The following is a 19,885-nucleotide window of genomic DNA, read 5'->3' on the forward strand; positions in this document are numbered from 1 at the left end:
AAGATATACGAAATTAACAAGATCAATCACTTATTATTATGCCTTGCAGTGTTTAGCAGCAGCCAGCACAAAAAGAAATTGGTGGAGAGGGTTCAGGGGATGCTAGAGCTGTATGAACGTCCTGTGATCATCGTGGAGACTGAGGCAGCCAGAGGAAGCTCCACGCCCCACCAAACCCTTGGAGCCTCCCTTTACCTGGACACCATTGTGTGTGCCTTTACCCAGGTGACCCGCCTGAAGCTGCTCTACTCCAAGGGCCCAGGTGAGGCTCCCTCAGTATTAATGCCACATTGTTAACTCTTCCAGATGATGACATACCTGTTGATGTCCTAGATCCACTCTGTTATTTTGGCTGGCCTAGTCTTGGATAACATGCAGTTTTATTTTTTAACCCGTCCTCTTCGCCTAACTTGAGCCAGGAGTGGCTGAGAAATGGCTAAATGTGGACCAAATATGCATGAACTGTACATTAGCATACTCCTCTCATACCCATGCAGCCACTGGTATAACTTTTCACTAAAATATTAGTACTGAGTGGTTTTGGTTACTTAAACCTATATGTGACAGCTGGCATCTAGCCCTGGCACTCCCCAAGTACAGGGGAAGAATTTAAGTGTTATCCATGCATTCTTCTCAATGAATTTGTCCTACATTACATTATTAGCCATTGTTACCATCTCATCGAGGGGAATATATATATATATATATATATATATATATATATATATATATATATATATATATATATATATATATATATATATATATATATATATATATATATATATATATATATATAACCGGTATAGAGAGAGAGAGAATAAACAAAAAATTTTCTAAGTGTATTTATAGTTCACGTGTATTTTATTGTTTAGTATTAGAAGTGTTTTGGGCATTTATTTAGAAATTTGTTGATGATTTTGTGAGCAGAAACATGTTAATATCTGTAAGTCTTAAGTAAAATGTTTTACACTACATCATTTCCAATAAAGTTGTTTCCAAGAACTTATTAAGAGCGTTAGGTGGAGATTTATTGTGCGGTATAAGTTAGTATGACTAAAGAAAATCTCCCCTTATTTTGGCAGAAGAAACCTCCCACTTGTTATGGCAACTGCTCTTGCAGGAAAAAGCAAAGGGATTCAAAATAGCAACTGAGGCCCCAATGAATGCGAAAAGGCGACAGGTATGTAACAAACCATTTTTTAAAGGTATGTCATAACTAAATATCAGTAATGTGTAAATTATTCTAGTGTGGCTACTTTTAAGTAACTTTTTTGCTGTTTATTTATTTCTCAAGTATACTTTTTTTCATATTTTTTGTATGCATTAAAAAAGGCACCTCAAGGAAAAAATATACAAAGAAAGCTTGCTATAGTGATGCTTCTGAAAGAGGATAATAGGATTATTAAAAAGAAACCATCACAATTGGTTAGAGGTTTTCATACTCCCCTCTTGATAGCATTCATATCGTAGAGAGGAGAAAGGAAGGCTGTTCTAAAGATAACTAGCAAAAGGGATGAAAATATAAAGATGCTGGTAAACTCTTGCTTAACCCGTCCGCTGCAATTGACACGGATTTCGCCCTCACTGGTAGCCTGGTAACGTAATTCAGGGTTGGGTCCAAGTACAGGCAACTGTACTGAAGTCCAAGTCCAAGTACCTGGATATTTTTTCAAGTCCAAGTACAGTCACTTAGCTATGTACCTAAGTCCAAGTCCAAGTATATTTCATTGTACTTAAATGCAAGTACTTTGTGATAAAAAAAAAGTTCCTGTCAGATTCATGAAGCACGAAAGTTAGTAGTTTTTTGTATTTACACATTAATGACACATAATACTATTACACTACAATATCAAAACACTATGTATTTACATAATAGTATCATCACAAAGTTCACTGGAATCTATGTACAGTATACAACTTTTGATTAAATACAATGTACTTGTTTGTACTTGGTATTTTTCAAGTACTTTGGGTCTAAGTACAAGTACAATTGAATTTTAAAACTCCCAAGTACAAGTACATGAAAATCTGTACTTAAGTCCAAGTCCAAGTAGACTGTCCAAATGAGCTGTGTCTGTGTGGACCCCCCCCTCCCCAAACATGCCCGAGATACATACTCCATACAAGGGCAGACAAGGTAATTGTAAGTGGATAGCATCTGGGAGGGAGATGATACAGAATGCCAGTCAGATTGTCAGAAATAGGCTAGCTAGTGAGTTCATTATCCCATTCTGTGAGGTGGATTCAGTCTCAGATGTCCTAAATTTTTTTTTTTTTTTTTTTTTTTTTTTTTTTACATTGCAGCCTATTGCGCCGGTAGGCTTCTTCCCTGTTCTTCGGGTTCTCTCGGTCTTTCCTGGTAGGTCCTGATCTGGCGCAGCCATGCTGGTGTTTATAGTGTGGTCTCTTGCATTGGCTCCATGCTGCCATGCAGCCCTCATCTTTGATTTGATTCTAGAATCTAGAGTCCAGGTTAGGTGGTCTTCTGGGACAGCATGTGGTTTTTTGCCCACTCGCGCGGCTGAAAAAAAATCCAGCTGCTGGGCACACCGCGGAACTTGAACGGCTCTCCTCCTGAACACGAGCCCGTTACTTTGACGACTCAGCCACCGCCTTCCTTACCTCCTCAGGACTATACATCATGACCATTATGTCTGGCAGTCTTATCTGAGCTCATTTTATCTTACAGATGGTGACCTTCTACCTCACACTGCCCAGTATTGGATATCCCACTGCTGTTGCCTTTGCCCAGAACTTCATCACCATTAAGGAATTTCTTCAGAGGTAAGGATGGGCATCTTTTGTAGCATCTCACGTTAAGAGTTTGTGAACGCCCCTACACAAAGGTAACTTATATGACGTTGATGTTAAGAATGGTCCACCCGAAGGCAGACAAAGGTTATTAGTGTGCTAAGGCTGAGTATGACTGATGACAAGATGTGTAATGTGGTACATACAATCATATAAAGGGCAATGTAGAGGGAGGATTGTAGGAGTGAAGATGGGGACTAATGCAAAGCAGCAGTGTGAGATGGTATAGTGAGGCCAGATGGCTGCACCAAGATGTCAACACAGTGGAAGGGGGAGATAAGAGACTGCTGACACGGGGGTTCCGCGGGGCTAAATAAATCATAAAAAAAGTAGACCAGTAGAAATACAAAGAAATGAAGCTTCTCCAACAGCAATTAGTCAGTGGTTTGCTTTAATTAATAGTCTTTTTCACCCAATGTCCTTGTAGACTTAAGGAAATGAAAAAAAAAAAAAATGAAGGCACTCCTGAAAAGCGGTATTTTCACTCAGTGTGTGTAACTTACTTTTTTTTCCCAGCTCTCCGGAATGTTTAATGAAGAAAGGGAGCATATCCATACAGAAAGCCACAGCACTGAAGCAGCACACTTCTAGACCGTTCAGGGAGGACATGCTTGTCACCTGATACCGGCCAGCTTTCTACAGAGGTGGCTATCTTTACATTTTTATCAAATAGGTGATAAGTTATGTGCTTGCAGGTGCAAGAGATGTAATTTCATATTTTACTCATCTTTAATATAATGAGAATCTTAAGAATATTTTTGGGGGGTCAACCTCATGGCCTCATCATTAACAAATGGGAATGCCTTTTGATTTCCCAAACCATGAAATGGAAAATAATATGAAACATAATTTTTTTTAAAAATTCATAGTAATTTTTCACTTTTTTGAGATTAAGTTGAAAGGTAAACACATTATAAACATGTGTCAAGTGAAATGAATAAGGATACATGAGTGGAGTGCACAGAAAAGTGTGCAGAGGTAATCTGAGTCTGACACTGGTTGCCAAGACTGAGCAGGCTGGGGTCAAGAGGGCCAGCTTGTATGCTGTTAATCTTAATCTCATTGACAGTTGTTTTCTTCTGATGCTTACAGGACAGGAATGCTTATGCTTCCATGGAGCAGTGGTCACCATGCCTTGCTATGACTCCATGGGGCTGGGTACGATTCCCTGCCTGGGCCGTCAGCGTGCATATTGCCCAGCTGTTAATCTGCCCTTTCAGGTCGGTTGATAATTGGGTACCTGGGGAAACCTTGAAAAGGTAAACTGTGGCCAGTGTTTCAGGATAATGGGTTCGTACCTACCGTAGACTCAAAGTGTCAGTGATATGGAGATGAGCACCACAGCCATGCACAACTACGCATCAGATGCGTAGTTGTGCATGCACTATAGATTCTATAGTGCATGCACCCAGCTTTACCCTACCCTACTATTGTATATTGTCATTAAAGTTATTATTTAGATCAGAGCTACTCAACTGGTGGGTGGCCCACGGTCCAAATCCGGACCTGCGCGTTATAGCTGGACCCCAGGCACCGGAGAAGAAAAATATAATTAAATAACATGGTTATGGTGATGGATTCTTGGAAGTGTATTTCCTTAACTGACTGCTGGGCCTACAATCAGTCAAGGAAAATTCACTTGCAAGAATCCAGCGCCAGGACCTCATGTTAATTTATTATATTTTTCTACTCTGAGCCTGGGGTCCAGCTATAATATTAATCTGGACCTCTGCATATATTTGAACTTGTCTAACTGGACCTTTGCTCATAAAAGTTGAGAAACCCTGATTTAAATGACATGTTAATACCTATTTTTTTTTTTAAGAGTAAACTGCAACTCCGCTGTGATATTAAGATAGTAATATTAATCTTCTATTATGTAGTTTGAAAAAGTATATTTTTAAGTCATGGTTAACATCCCTGTCACTCATTTGTGGATAATTTTGGCAGAGGTTGATTTCTCTGAGCAGCAACTTACAGGGCACACACCCCTCCCGTGATACGAGTTCATCTTCTGCAGTCGTAACATTACATGCTTTTTCAAATTACATCAACTTTATTATTTGAAAGATAAATTTAAACTAGCTTTGTTCAGCATGTACAGAGAGGAGGTGACCATATTCTCAGTAGAGTAGCAGTGGTACACCACATGTTATGCCAATATTGCATTGAAAGTTTTGTATTCTGCCACAAAGAATGTGATTTCTTGTTATCTCCAAAATAAGCTCGAGCATCACATTGGTAAAAGCAATCCAGGACAGTATTATCCTTGCAGTAAACCTTGCAATAGAATGGTGTACTCAGTTCTGTGTTGTATAGTGTGAGGCAGGAAGTTCATTAAGAAAATATTGTAATAGTACATGATATATATATATATATATATATATATATATATATATATATATATATATATATATATATATATATATATATATATATATATATATATATATATATATCACAAAATGGTGTTGGTTTAGACCAAGTCTTGGTTTTGGTCATCTGGTATTGCTGAGTGATCAAGTTGGACATAATGACATTCACCAAACAAAAAATTACTTGAAAAAGTGGAATAAAGTTGAATTAGATGTAAGTCAATGTGATGTAAAGCAGGGTATGACTGTATTAGAGGCTCTGAAATAACCAACAAGTTATTTCAAGCTAGTGCTGTGGATTGTAAATGGCTTTTCAGTGTTCCAGTTTTGTTTGTTTTAGCCTTTCATCATGACATCCTTCATCATACACCATAGCTGATTGATAGGAACCATTGAAGCTGTGTAAACAAACCAATAGTTGGGTTTCAGATCAGTCTTTCATATTACGAGGTAGTATCAAAGAGTTCTGAGACTAAGCTTATATAAAAGAAAGTACTCACTCAATTCAAGTTTGGGCATCACCTCCAAAACAATCCTCTTGTACAGCTACAGCCATCCCAGCACTGTTGCCACTGGTGAAATGCATTCAGAAAGTCTTGTTTTCAATGCATGTCCAGCACAGGGATTCGCACTGGATCTCCACAGCATCAAACCAGCAGTTCTTCAGCTCCAACTTCATCTTTGGGAAGAGGAAGTCGCAAGGGGCCAAATGTGACGAGTAGGATGGATACAGAGGGTCACCAGGCTCTTACAGCCAAGAAACTTGCACTTATGAGAGGGTGCATTGTTGTCCTCCAGTTGCTTTTGCACCACAGTTCAGGCTGTTTCCACTGAATGTCTTCCCTCTGACACCTCAGAAGATTGTAATAGAACTTGCTATTGACGGGCTGGCCCCTTGGGGACGAATTCAGAGTGAATAACTCCATGAATGTTGATGAAAACAATGAGCATGCTCTTGGTTGTGCAGAGGACCTGCCTTGCCTCCTTCAGTTATGGAGATGAGTACCCATAGACCCAAGTCTCGTCCTCAGTGACAACCCTTGACAAGAATGTTGGGTCATCCAGGGCATGCTGTTGGAGAACTTGACAAGCTTTGGCACTGAGCTACTATTTTGAAAATGGGGCTCAAACTTGAATGCAGTGAGAATTTTCTTGCATATAGGCTTAGTTTCTGAACTTTTTGATACCATTTTGTATTAGATTTTTATTTATTTAAGCATGCATGTCTCTCTCTCTCCTAGTGTTTGTAATGTTCTGTGGAGCTCGGCAAGATAACATTGCTGCCTGAGGTACTTAACTTTTCTTGGAGGGGAGAAGGTTGCAGAATCAAGTTTTACTAGTATTATTATTACAACTACTACTACTGTGATGCTACTGCAATGTTAACGGCATCACCGTATGGAAAGGGTTAGTCCTCTTCTAAACCTCTTCAGAGGAAATGGAAGAAGATTAAGAGGAATTTAGAGGTTTAGAAGAGGATTAATCCTCTTCCATTTCCTCTTGACCCATTCCATACTGTGACGTTGACGTCTGCGTCACGGATGGAAAGGGTTAATGCTCATATTTATTATGCACTGTTATTGGTGCCCCTACTATATCTTGTCCTCTCTAATGTTAAGTAGGTAACTATTGAAACAAACTGATTGGTTTTGTAAACAGTATGGATTGTAATAACCCAAAGTGAAACAAAGAGTGCTTTCCATATTTACTTATAAACTTAGAAAGTCTCAAATCATTGAACATCTGTGATGCATAAAGTATTTTCTCGAGTAAAATTAAAACAATTTTACAAAAAGTAATTCATGTTATCATATTAGCCAATATCATTTGACTTTGCAAATGTTAATTTCTTAAGTGTGGTGATTGTAGAAACAGATCATTTGTCCATAATCATCATTAACCAAACCCACATTGGTTCACAGGTGTTTGTACTTCATGCATTTCATTTAGAAATACAAATGTGTTGGTAGGAAAGGTTGTCAAAGAAGACAACAGTCATGCAATACATACTCGCTTCATACATGAAAATAAATAATATTTTACCAAGCCGTTACTTAAACCCTTCCTTTTTCTTGATGCCACCTCGGCCTGGCCCACCTCGGCCTCCACCCCCAGGGGGACCGCCACGCCCACGGCCCCCAAAGCCTCCTGCAGGGGAAAGATACAGCAATACTTGTAAACACATTAACTTTCAACCAGGTTATTATTTTAAATTACTAGTTTGTCAGATCTAGGTAAATAAGAACTTTTTTATATAGTAATCCCTCGCCATATCGTGGATTTTTAAATTGTTTCGTATCGTGGATTTTTCGCTATGTTGCGGGATTTTGCTGTAAAGTAAGCATTTTCTAGCCTAAAAAATGAAAACTATATAAATTAACATAATTAAGAACACACCTAAATAAGCACCTACGTCACCCACCTATTTTTTTTATTTATTTATTTAATTTTTTTTTTCCGTCGCGGCCTATTGCGCCATTAGTCTTTTCCCTGGTTCGCTCCTCCCTCACTTCCTTTCTTTCTTCTCCCTTTCCATCCCCGTATTTTTCTCCTTCCTTCTCATTTTTCTTCTTTTCCTTTCACCTCCCTCCCAGTTTTTCTCTTAATCTCTTTCCCTTCCACTCGCACCCTTTCTCTCCCCCTCTTTCCTCACCTTTACCTGACCCTCCCTACCTCTCTCTTTTAATCTCTTTCCCTCCCACTCACACCCTTTCTCTCCCCCTCTTTCTTCACCAGACCCTCCCTACCTCTCTCTTCTTTTCCCATCCCATTTCCCTTGTTTCCTCCTTTCTCACACCCTCTTATCTATTGTTTTATCTCTCACTCTATCACTCTTCCTCCCATTCTCCTTCCCCATTAGATTATATAAACACACACACACATGCTTGCACGTACACACACACACACAGAAGGGGAAATGGAAAGGGGGGGGGGGCGGAAGTGAGAGTCAGGTCATGTCCTGACTGAAGCCCTTACCTGAGTCTCCCTCAGGACCTGACATGACTCCCCACTGTCCCACCCTCCCCACACCCTTCTCCTTGTTTTCATCCTCTTTATCTCTCCCTGTTTCCTCCATTACTTTTCCTTGTTCTCCCTTCTTACATCCTCTATCGGTATTTTTTTTATGACACACTCTGTCCCTCTCCTCCCTTTCCCCTTCCGTATTTACCTAATTGTGATATAAAAGAAGTGAGCTACGCTCATATTGTCCTTTCTTTGAGTATTCTTCCGCCCCGCCAAACTAATTCCTGAGCGAAGTTCATAATTTACGTAGCAAATGACGAAAGTCGAAACAAGAATTAAAGTATCATTTATTGGGACCGCGTCGCAACAATGAAACGTCGTAGGAAGTGTTTATAAGAGTGTGGGGAGGGTTTATACAGTATTAAAATATATATAAATAATAAAAAAATAGAAGGTCGCTACTTTGCGGATTTTTGCCTATCGCAGGGGGTTCTGGAACCTAACCCCCACGATAGACGAGGGATTACTGTATTTTAAAGAATGGTAAAATTAACATTTCTATGGCTACCAGTATTTCATCATTTTCAGGTGAACCTAAAGCTCTCAACCTCTTTGCTACTGACTGCACACCACCCCTGCACACCAAAACATGCCCCTTGAACCAGCTTTTTTGCCTGTTCCACTCAGTTTCTTATAGGTACTTTATACAACTGTTTCTTAACATTTGCAGGGGCTATGTAACAGACGCCCGTGAATGTAAAATTTTTGCATGTTACATAGGACTTTTGGAATACATGCCAAGCATCTGGATCCTCTCTGAATCTCCATAGTTGCCAGTTACCAGAGGTTTTACTTTCAACAGTTGGGCAAACACTACCTGTCATATCCACCCATTTTTCCTTGAAAAGTATGTTGCCACAGCTCTGATGTCAGTAATTTGAATTTCATATGTATATCTGTACATGACACACATTTATAGATATGAAAAAATTAAATATGATAATAGAGGTGGCTGAGTGGTTAGTTTGTGGGGACTGCATCCAGGAGAATGTCGGTTCTCATCCCATAAGCTGCCACAAGCTGGGATTTTGCAGTCACCACTAAGTGGCCCAAGATGACCCACATGCTATCCTGAAGACCACCTATCAATCTGGACTCTAGATCCTCTCTCTAAAGAAAGGATCAAAGATGAGTTCGCGGGGCAGCATGAGCCAAACAAGATGGCGCCATTATAAACATCAGGGCTCACCAAGAAAGCCCATCAGTGCCATAGGCAAAAACAAAGCAAAACAAAAATGACAGTAGAAAACAATAGTATTACGTCACTGCTTTGTCACACCACTGACTCTTTTTGTAATTCCTGATGGTCAGATGCCAATTTGTTAACTCGTTAATACAAGTCACAAAAGTCATTTAAACCAACGAAATAAAGTCCTGTACAGTATTGTCTGTGCAGTTATGAATTTTAAGAGTAATTCACTAGTCCCTCAGCAAAACGGTTTCCATGAATCACAATGACTATTCACCAGTAATAAAGGGGTTAACAAAACAAGCCTTTTAGAAAGCACCAATGACGGTTGCTTACCTCTGCCTGGGCCACCCCGTCCCCGGCCAGGACCCCCACGGCCCCTGTTCTCGCCCCGACCCCGGCCCCGTGCCACCACCTCCTCCTTCACCAGGTCAATCACTTCATCAGGCAGCCGCAGGTACTTGATGGTTGAGCCACGGATGTAACACTCAGGCATCCGCCAGAACTTGTCGCCATCCTGTTGAGAGGTGGCTGTAAGTTATGCTCTTAGAAATATGTAATAATCACTGGTAAAGAAGATAAATGGTACTGACTGTATGAGTAGTAATAGTGGGAAGATGGGCTTATGAAACAAAAAAGAAAACTGATAAAATATAAAGAGTTCATCATCATCATGTTGAGAGTTTATGATGGGCTTAATTAAGAAATTGAGAAAAAAAAGCTAGGAAGAGATATAAGGAGTCTGTCACCAGCAGTGAGTGAGGGTTGCCATATTCAGTGCGAGGTGGAGATGGGTGAGACAGAGGAGGCATTAAAGAATTTTGATGTGATGACAGAACAGGAAATGCTGAAATATGCAGATGTAAGATTTATATAGTTGCTGAGAGAATGCTGTGGATATGTAAGCTGGGACGGGAACAGACTGTGGTACCAGATCACTGGAGCATGTGTTGCTGCATAAAGGGAAAGGAAGTAGGGATGGTTGTAACATTAATAGGGGAATAAGCTTACTCGTTGTGCCAGGTAAGGTATTTGAGAGGGCAAGAGAGCAGACTACTGAATTTGCTAAGCCATACAGAGTTTTTACAGGCTGGTTTATCTGGATGAGGAGTGCAGTGTCCTTAACCTCCCTGAGCTGCCTCTCTTTCTCTCTCCTTTCTGTTAATGCTTTATCTTTATGGGTGGCAGAGGGATTTATTCTCTCTAGGGTCCTGCATCCCTGGCCATGGCTGACAGTCAGTCTAGCCCCTAATCTGGATTGGTTGGGAAGGGGCTTGCAACCCCTTCCCAAAAAATACCAACTTAGTAAAAAAAAAAAAAAAAAAAAAAATCAGGGTCACAACACAGATCATACTCAAAAGAACTATGGGCTTCCAAACAACTATAATTTATCTAATTTCAGGTACATAAAAAGACATCTTACTATGTAAGTGATAATAAAAGGTATTTTAATTATTTAATTATGGGATGTCACTGGAATAACTGTGTCAATCCAGCAATTACCGTGTGACACTGATTCGAGGTCTATTACCTGCATAGTCTGTGAATGCTAATTCTGGCTACACTGGCACGTGGCATGCTACCCAGAAGTCGACCCTGCTCATCAGGTTGTTTCTGTAAGAGACAACCCTGAATAGAGGAAGCCAAGGAGATGCCCACAGAGTTCATGGCTTGAGCAAGTCAGTAGATTCTGCCATGAGGTACTTAGGATGGGAAGGGGGCCTGCAAGGAGACTTGCTCGGAGGATCTCCTGGGTTTGGCATCATAGTGTGGGTGAGGCAACGTGCACCCTGGGGTATGCCATATGTCCGTATTTACTGACTGATACAGAGTTAGGACAGAAAGCATGGCAGTATAAGATCTGGTTGGGAGGAGAGAGAATGGAAGAAGTGAGTGAGTTTGAGTATTTCGGGACAGTTTTATGTGAGCACAGGGGAAGAGGTGAGGGAGAGAGCAGTAATATTTGCTTTGGAGAGAGCCTTATGAAAGGAAGTGTAGGTATGGGAGTAAAGAAGGGTATAAGATACTGTATTATCTTTCCAACATTGATGATCATATGCATCACTGTTGTGGACGTGGAATTTAGCACAGCAATCATGAATACGTACAGAGGAAATGAGCTATGTAAGAGGTACATTTAGTGTGTCAAGATGGGATGGAGAAAATAATGAAAGCATACATGAGAGGTTTGATAAGAGTGTAACAGCGAAGGGAGTCTGCACACCAACTGCCTGGGCCAGGATTTGAACCCAGGACCACGGATTTGTAGCTATACTCTGTCTATTTGTAGCTTTCAACTGGCTCCTAGGCTACTTTTATAAGCTTGTAGCTGATTGGACAGTATGCTGAGGCAGCCTTCCCCCCACACATCATAGAAACAGCTCAAATTGACTAAAAATAAAGGAAATACTGTGAGTTGAAGTCGAAGACGAGGTATAAATGTTTATACCGCTTTTTATTCAATGCCAATTTTTCATAGAATTATTAGGCTACTTTAAAAGCAAACAATGCTATATGATAAAGAAAATTCTCTTGCATATGATGGTGTTAACAGATTATCAGTAGTCTTTCTCCTGTCCAATGATGAAGAAAGGAATTATATGTGCTATGTGACATGAGCTGGCTATGAAGTATAAAAGTAAAACTTGTAGTGTGGCGAGGGCTGTTACTATGATGTATAGGGGAAGGCTGCCTCAGGCCGCTGTCCAAAGAGCGACGAGCTTACAAAAGTAGCCTAGAAGCCAGTTGTAAGCTACAAATAGACAGAGTATAGGCACGCCAACCCCTTCATCACAGAGGCCAGCCCTACATCATGTATTAATGTTAAAAACAACACACAAGCACTTCACTGACCCTTGAGGTGCAGATAACATCCTTGAGGTTGATGTTCATCCAGTTGTCACAGGAGACAAGGTTGCCGTTGTAGGTCTCTCCATTCTTCAGCTCCACCAGCATGGGGTGGTTCTGTGCTGTCTTGAGCAGTGACAGTGGCAGCTGCAAGCACACACACAAAATGTTGGTATGATAATAATTACAGATTAAATCTAGTTTATAGTGGACAAATTATGGAGAAAGTAAGAGGGTGAACATAAATATCATGAGCTGACAACGAGTTGAAATTAACATAACTCAGTACATATCAGGAAAACACTTGTCTCACTCCTCTACCTGTAACAATTGTAACTCTTGCCTCAAGGCATGAGTGTGTTGCTGCAGTCAGTCAGTGGCTGGTAAGTCCTAAAAATGGACACTGATTGTTGTACAACATGTACCACATTTATATATTTTTTTTCTTTAATTTTTTTAAATGTTTCCTGTAATCTATTTGCAGTTTCTTTCATCAACCGCTAGTTCTCCAACAAGAATGGGGTATGCTAAAATAAACTAGGGATTTGGATTGGAACTGGTCATCATATTCTTAAAAAATACATCAAAATATGTCAGAAAAAATATATAGTTGTCACGAGAGACCTTTTATAATACCGTAACTTACGGCTGAGCTTCATTTTAAGCCCTCTAGGTTTACATTATGTTACAAGTAATTATTCATGATTATGAGATTAGAAATCGAATTGGCACAAAATAGAACCCCGTGAATATGTCTTACGTTGAGATTCGTGCAGAAAGCAAAAACCTAATAGACTTCTAAAATACCGAGTCTCTGAATCAATGCTCCGGCATCTTGATACTTCCCCTCCTGCTTCCTGCCTACAACTGTCTTCTCAGCCCCTCAGTTCATGTCAAGGGGTTACATATTTAATTTAGCAGCAATCTGTTACTATTACAGCAGTAACAGGTTGTTATTTCAGTAGTGAAAAGTTATTAACTATAGCAGTAATAGATACAGTCACCTCTCGATTAACAGAAGTTTAAACAACGCGTTTTTTATTTAACACGTCGGCAGCGGCGGCAGCCGCCACCGCCAACGATGACGACCAGTGACGCATCAACAAAGAGATGATGGTGAGTGTGAGGACGTGTTTTTGTTGTGTCAGTGACTTACAAATGTAATGTAGCAATTCTTTCTTTAGAAAACTTTAACTTAAAGGAGTTATCTTTGTCACCAACAGCATGGGTAGTCAAAGGAAGAGGAAGGAGGCAAGTGAGGCAGAGTGGCGGAGGTGAAGGGAGTGGCTGGTGACGGGAGCGCGGGGTGAGAAGGGACGGTGGCCGACGCAGGTGAAGAACAAATTTAAATAAAATGAGAATGTTTTTGTTGTTTCCGTGACCTACTAATGTATTAATGTTTTTTTTTCAGGTTAGAGTAACAAAATCCCCAAAATAGGCAGACTTTCCCAGTGTCCAGGAATGTAACCCCCCTATTACCATTGTTTCCTATGGGGAAATTGTTTAAATAACGCGATTATAAATGCTGCGACATCTCCAGGAATGTAACCCTCGCTTTAATCGAGAGGTGACTAAATATTTCAGTGGTGAAAGGTTATTATCTACAGCAGTAATAGATTAATATTTCAGAGGTGAAAGTTTGTTACCTACAGCAGTGACTGGTTGCTGTTTTACCAGCAAAATGTCATTATCTCTAACAGCAATGGGTTGATATTTAAGAAGAAAAAAATTAATATCTAAGGTGGTGACAGATTGCTATTTTAGTGATAAAAGGTTATTATCTATAAGGTAAAGTTGGGGGCATGCGCTGTAGCAGCGCGTGGCTTCGGTGCTCAACTCCGTAACATTGGCCCTTGAGCCTGTGGTGGGAGGGAGCCCACTACCCCGGGACAAAGGGCCAGTGTGACATCTGGGTTACCACAGTTTACCTTCCCCAGGTACCCATTTATCGACCAGCCCGAGAGGGAGGATGAACAGCTGGGTGAGCTGCACGCTGACTGCCCGGGCCGGGGTTCGAACCCGGGCCTGCGGAGTAGACGCCAGGCACGCTGACCACTAGACCACGGAAGTGCCGCACAATATGTTGCTATCTTACCAGTAATAGGTTATCATCTATAACAGCGACTGGTTGCTAATTTACTGGCAATAAGCGACGGGTAAAAATTTGGGTAAAGATTCATTTTAGGTCCGTGCCAGTATCTCATAATCTACAAAATGAAACATCAGTATCTCTTCATATATCTTTTCTACAAACCTTCAACAGTCATGGAAACGCTTTGAAAATCCAATTCAAGGACTTTTTTTTACTCTTGAAAATAGGGGATAATGTTTACGAAAGCACGTCGCCTCCTCTGGCGGCGGCTGCGGCGATGCTGCAGCCGCCGCAGCCGTAAAATAGCTCGCAGAGGGTTTAGGGTCGGGGAGCATATTTAAACTACTCCAACCAAACTTTACGACCTACTAATGGGGGGGCTGCGCCCCCCCTGGACCCCCCCCCCACATGTATATGTGACTTATTTCAGCAAGGAGGTATTTCTCGCAACACCGGCTGCAGCGTCGCCGCGGCCGCCGCCAGAGGAGGCGGCGCTTTCGTAAACATTATCCCCTATTTTCAAGAGTAAAAAAAAGTCCTTGAATTGGATTTTCAAAGCATTCCCATGACTGTTGAAGGTTTGTAGAAAAGATATATGAAGAGATACTGATGTTTCATTTTGTAGATTATGAGATACTGGCACGGACCTAAAATGAATCTTTACCCAAATTTTTACCCGTCGCTAAAATAGCAACCTATTGCCAGTAAATTAGCAACCAGTCGCTGTTATAGATGATAACCTATTACTGGTAAGATAGCAACATATTGTGTGGCACTTCCGTGGTCTAGTGGTCAGCGTGCCTGGTGTCTACTCCGCAGGCCCGGGTTCGTAACAAGGGGGTTTTGCCCTCAACACCCCTGTGTTTCCACATTTCATCACACTGGGCCACTCAGCTGCCCGCGGCTGAACGGATTTGCACAAAGGTTTCCTCGATATTTTCAAGCTTGACCTGAGCATTGCCCTTATCATCTTCTGGGAGGTTTGGAGGGCTGCAGAAGACATATGACAACAGAAAAAAAGTTGGTTAAGTAGGAAATGCAACACTGGCTTTTCCATAAGAGGAATTAACCCAGCGGATAGGTTACGTTAGGTTTGAGTGGAGGGCAAGTATGGAAACAAGGGTAGCCCCATCATATGAGGTTGATACTGACATGTGTACGTCAAAAAGCACCATGTTTTGCTCGTAAAGAAATGGTCGGTGCCAGACACAGGTCTTCCATGTGTGCCAAGTAACAGACCCTGGCCCCGCCCCTCCACGGCCCCGCCCTGCACCGGCCCCTTGTTCCTCCCGCCACGGCCAAGACGGGGCTCAGGGTGTCAGGTTATCTCAGGTTACAAGATCACCACAACACAAGGACAACACACGAGGCAGCACAGTGTGAGGGGCGGAGGGCGGCAGCCAGCCAGCCACACCCTCAAATACCAACACAGGCACACTATCCTGCACCCCACTACTGCCACACATCAGCTCGGCACCCTCAAAGACAGCCTGACACCCGCGCCGGCACACCTTCCTGCTTCCTTCCCTCCCGGGGGCCAAAATAAAGACAAGCAGCCACTCACCATGTTTGTTTGGCTGAGGAGGACCTGCCGCGGCGACCCCAGACCCAGACCCAGACCCACGAAGCCACCACGCCGCCATCTTGAAACACTGGACCATCACCATTTGCCTACCTCGTTCCTCTTCTCAAAAACAATCTCGACCGTCACTTCCTTGAACTTAATATTAACTAGAGTTGAAATGCAACGTTTTGGAGCCATCTAATTAATGTAGAATCGCTTAGGTTTAGGGACAGACCACCTAGTCTGGACCATGGGGTCTGTGGTCTGATTTTTTTAATGTAAATCTATGTAAATCAAGATGTTCAGTTATTTCTTTCATGATCAGTTTCTCCAGCACTAACATTCACTGCCACTACATTTAATTACATTTATTTTCTTTTTGATATTGACCATATCATTGCATCGCATTTATCACCCTAAACAAGCTTGGCGAGTATTACAACACTGAGAAAGGTTGCGCGCGAGACAGGTGCCCCTCTCCTTGCGCGGCTTCAGTTGTGTCGCTCTTTAGCTAAGTATCTATGGCACAACGTTTGGAGCCGTGGCTACAATGTCGAGATGGTTATTCATCAACCCCCGCCATTCTTGACTATACAAATTGACAAATATATAATAAAATGAAAAAAATATATATATAACTCTGAATTAATAGAAAAGATTATATTGTATCTGTGGCAAAATTTAGATACGACCACACAGTACACTCTTCATCCTTAGGCTTTCCGAATTATGTACGTATGAATATAAACGCAATTAATTAAAGTCAGTAATTACCATGGGGTTACGGGAATGCTATAAATACACTGAGAAACTTGACCTTCATATGATTCACTGATTCGGTACACTGACACTTTGATACCGCGAGTGACGGGAGACGCTGACGCTGGTGGTGGTCTCATTATTTTTGTGATTTACTTCTCTGTGCACTCCTTGCCACACACCGGGGGACGTGAGGCGGAAAGAGGACGACATTGTGCTTACGGGGAGGCCAGCAGCGAGGACGAGGATAAAGTACAGTGTCATTTTTCTTGAGTTATCTGCATGGCGAGGTGGCGGGAGGGGAGGCAGACCCGCATCGTTGTCAGATTTTCTTACTCAGAGCATCGTATTTACCGGGTTCTGTCCCGTAACTATTGCCAAGAGACACCGATCATTATAACCATTTTAACGATAACTATGTATAAAGCCAGTTATTGGGGTGGAGGAGCCAGTTTTTGGATCGGGAATCTTCAAACGCAAGTAGCTGAGTACGATGATCTGGCAACGTTGAGTGACCGGCCCGCAGCGTTACGACTTACATTTTCTAGCGAGATCGAGGTTAAATTTGTTCATCATGGAGTTAAGTTTGGCGTAAAGTTAATCTCTTGTAAGGTGAAAGTACATAGTGTGATGCGTATTCCGTAGATTAGTATATATAAGAGGAATCGTAGTCATTGTATTTTATTTCCATGCATAATTTGACACCGTGGATCTGGGAATACGGAGTCAGGAATGACGTCGGACAGGGAGAACACGAATGGCCTTGATGTTTTGCAAAATTAGGGCCTTACTCTTAAAACTGTAACTCTTTCAATCGTTTTAACCGCTTTGTCTTTCTCTCTGTGACCTATTAATGGTTTTTTACTTTTTTTTTTGTCATCTATATTCGTAAACATTGTTAGACCAGGCATTGCATCATGTGGCTTAATGTGACTATCTTAAACTTTTCGGCGCCCAAGCACACACTTATGACAAGGCTTTCGTAAGAGTTTTAAGCTTTTCCAGGATTAGTTTAATGACCCAGGTGGCAGTTTGACCATTCTTCTGTACCATGAACTTGAGAAAACAGTCATGCGAACCCGACTGATCTTCTTTCGGGACTTTGAAAATAGTTGAAGTGAGAGGTGGAAGCGTTTAAGAATACCTTACTCTTATCTGAGGGATATATTATTTTGTTCACTGGCATATTTTGCAGGCTTAGATGATAATTTACATCTGGAGGGGTTATTGACGCATCCTATAGCCTACATATGCCTAACCTTGAAAGCTATTATATCAATGGGATGAAAAGAAATGAGAAACCTGTAGCTATAGATCATATATATATATATATATATATATATATATATATATATATACATATATATATATATATATATATATATATATATATATATATATATATATATATATATATATATATATATATATATATATCTATATTTTATTTTTTATTTTTATATATATATAATAATAATTTTAGTTTTGCCATGACAACTCCATTATTTTCTCACGAGTGATTATTGCGCACTTAGCGAAGTTGTTACTGACCGTCGGTGCATGATCAGCCGGAGGAATGTTGAGTGGCAAATTTTTCAACACTACCTTCCACCACTCGTATAAGATTTTGAGAGCATGACACCATGCCAGACTTGTTTGACTTTTCTTGTCTCTTGTGTTGAAAATTTTGCCACTTAACATACCTCCGGCTGGCACGCCGCTGCCTCAACATGATACATTCCTTTGTCCCTCCAATCAGAGCGCGGAAGGTTGTTTACACACACTACTACTAAACATATCGTACACCGCCGTCAGCAAGTATAATACTTATTTCATATTTCTAATTTAAATCATAATACTTACATCTTTAGCATCTTATAATATTACATTCACTATATTGCACAACATAGAGCATGTAACGATTGTTTAAGTGGGAAAAATATATGTAAATTTCCTATTTCTTACATTTTCCCGTTTCTTAAATACAGCTAGCAAGTCAAGTGTCTCTATACCGTAGCTATGAGAAAAAATATGTGATTTCTAAATAATAGCAAAAAAACTAGTTAGAAAAATATTTTGGGCGTACGCCGCATGCATATATATTTTGGTAGTTCCACCAGGGCCACCAAATGGCAGGTAGGGCTCAGTGAAGGACCTAATTACGGCAGTTCTTCGTGATGGTGGGGCTCGGATTATTTTTCTCGGAAAAGTTTTTTTGAGGACGATTTTAATGGCTGTAGAAGATTTTCGAGAACGCAGTGTTTTTCCCACTACCGTTACCTGCTACACCTGTGGCGGAGGATGTAATATCAAGCCTTCAAGAGGCACTTTTTCTTTGAAAAAGGTACGTACAGACGGTGCTCTGGCCAAGAAGTAGCCCAATGGCAATGAGGCGAAATCTGGAAGCACAAAGGGGTCGAGGGGGGCTCCGTTAGGAGGATACATATGTATTCATCTGTCTTGATACCTTTGAGTGGGTCGAGGGGGACGAAACCCCTTTCGTTATAGTCTGACTCAGCTATGAAGTCAGTTTGGGTGTGCTCCGCTCGGGAAGTTCCCTGGCCATAGCTCTGCTAAATCTTATTTAATGTATACAGCATATCTAATACACAATTTCAAATAGTACGTAGATGACAAATGAAAAGTGATGTATTGGGGGTGATGTAGCAACGATGTGAAGAGGTTCAGGCCCCACCTAAACTGACTTGATATTTGTGTAGGACAGCAGGGTGGGCTAGTTTGACGGTGGTGAGCCGCGGCTTTGGGCCACTTGGACGGCTGCCTTGCTGCACCGGCGCAGATATTTAAAAGATTTGTTTTTATCAATGTAATCTTTCCTATGATTACTCAAGAGGTGTTAAGGTTAGTACAAGGCATTGACTAGTGATTTCTGTGTAAATACCTGGTTACTTAGATCGCGAATATAATTATTTTCACCGTGACGTGGCAATGTTGTGATTCTGAGACAAATTCAGTCTGGTGCCTCTGTAGCCGTTTGTGGAGGAAAAAAAAATCTCCAAGTCATTGAACATCATGATTTACACGGAAATGAATAGTCAGTGTCACGAAATTAGACCGCACAAAACTCCAATATTTTTGCCCTGGTATGTAGTGTGTTCCATGTGGTGCAGGTCAAGGTCTTGGTGTAGGTGTGTATGTGTGCCTTGCCGACTGCCTTGCCTCGTACTGGCCCTTCGCGTAGCAGTCTCGCTCGGCAAACA

The 19,885-nt window shown here is 41.1% G+C and overlaps 2 protein-coding genes across 3 annotated transcripts in view; one reads left to right on the top strand and one right to left on the bottom strand.

Annotated features, from left to right (window-relative positions):
- Positions 1–6,974, top strand: part of LOC126997055 (uncharacterized) — a 30,017-nt gene extending 23,043 nt beyond the window's left edge. The window contains exons 24-28 of the mRNA XM_050858092.1: positions 50–262; positions 1,086–1,183; positions 2,693–2,787; positions 3,331–3,458; positions 3,907–6,974. Of these exons, the coding sequence (XP_050714049.1) occupies positions 50–262; positions 1,086–1,183; positions 2,693–2,787; positions 3,331–3,436 (512 nt within the window). The 3' untranslated portion in view covers positions 3,437–3,458; positions 3,907–6,974. The remainder of the gene's footprint in view (positions 1–49; positions 263–1,085; positions 1,184–2,692; positions 2,788–3,330; positions 3,459–3,906) is intronic.
- Positions 6,833–15,998, bottom strand: LOC126997056 (U6 snRNA-associated Sm-like protein LSm4). 2 transcript variants are annotated; one of them, XM_050858093.1, is made up of 4 exons: positions 15,906–15,998; positions 12,256–12,396; positions 9,739–9,919; positions 6,833–7,337 (listed from the first exon to the last, which is right to left on the bottom strand). In XM_050858093.1, exons 1-4 carry the CDS (start codon positions 15,906–15,908, stop codon positions 7,240–7,242), a joined length of 423 nt encoding a protein of 140 aa, XP_050714050.1. In that variant the 5' UTR covers positions 15,909–15,998; the 3' UTR covers positions 6,833–7,239. The 2 variants fall into 2 exon arrangements, with proteins under 2 accessions (XP_050714050.1, XP_050714051.1); XM_050858094.1 differs by lacking the exon at positions 15,906–15,998 and adding an exon at positions 12,571–12,722.
- Positions 15,999–19,885: the final 3,887 nt, after the last annotated feature.

This window comes from Eriocheir sinensis, chromosome 11, assembly GCF_024679095.1.
Source record: "Eriocheir sinensis breed Jianghai 21 chromosome 11, ASM2467909v1, whole genome shotgun sequence".
In the NCBI taxonomy this organism is placed as follows: domain Eukaryota; kingdom Metazoa; phylum Arthropoda; class Malacostraca; order Decapoda; family Varunidae; genus Eriocheir; species Eriocheir sinensis.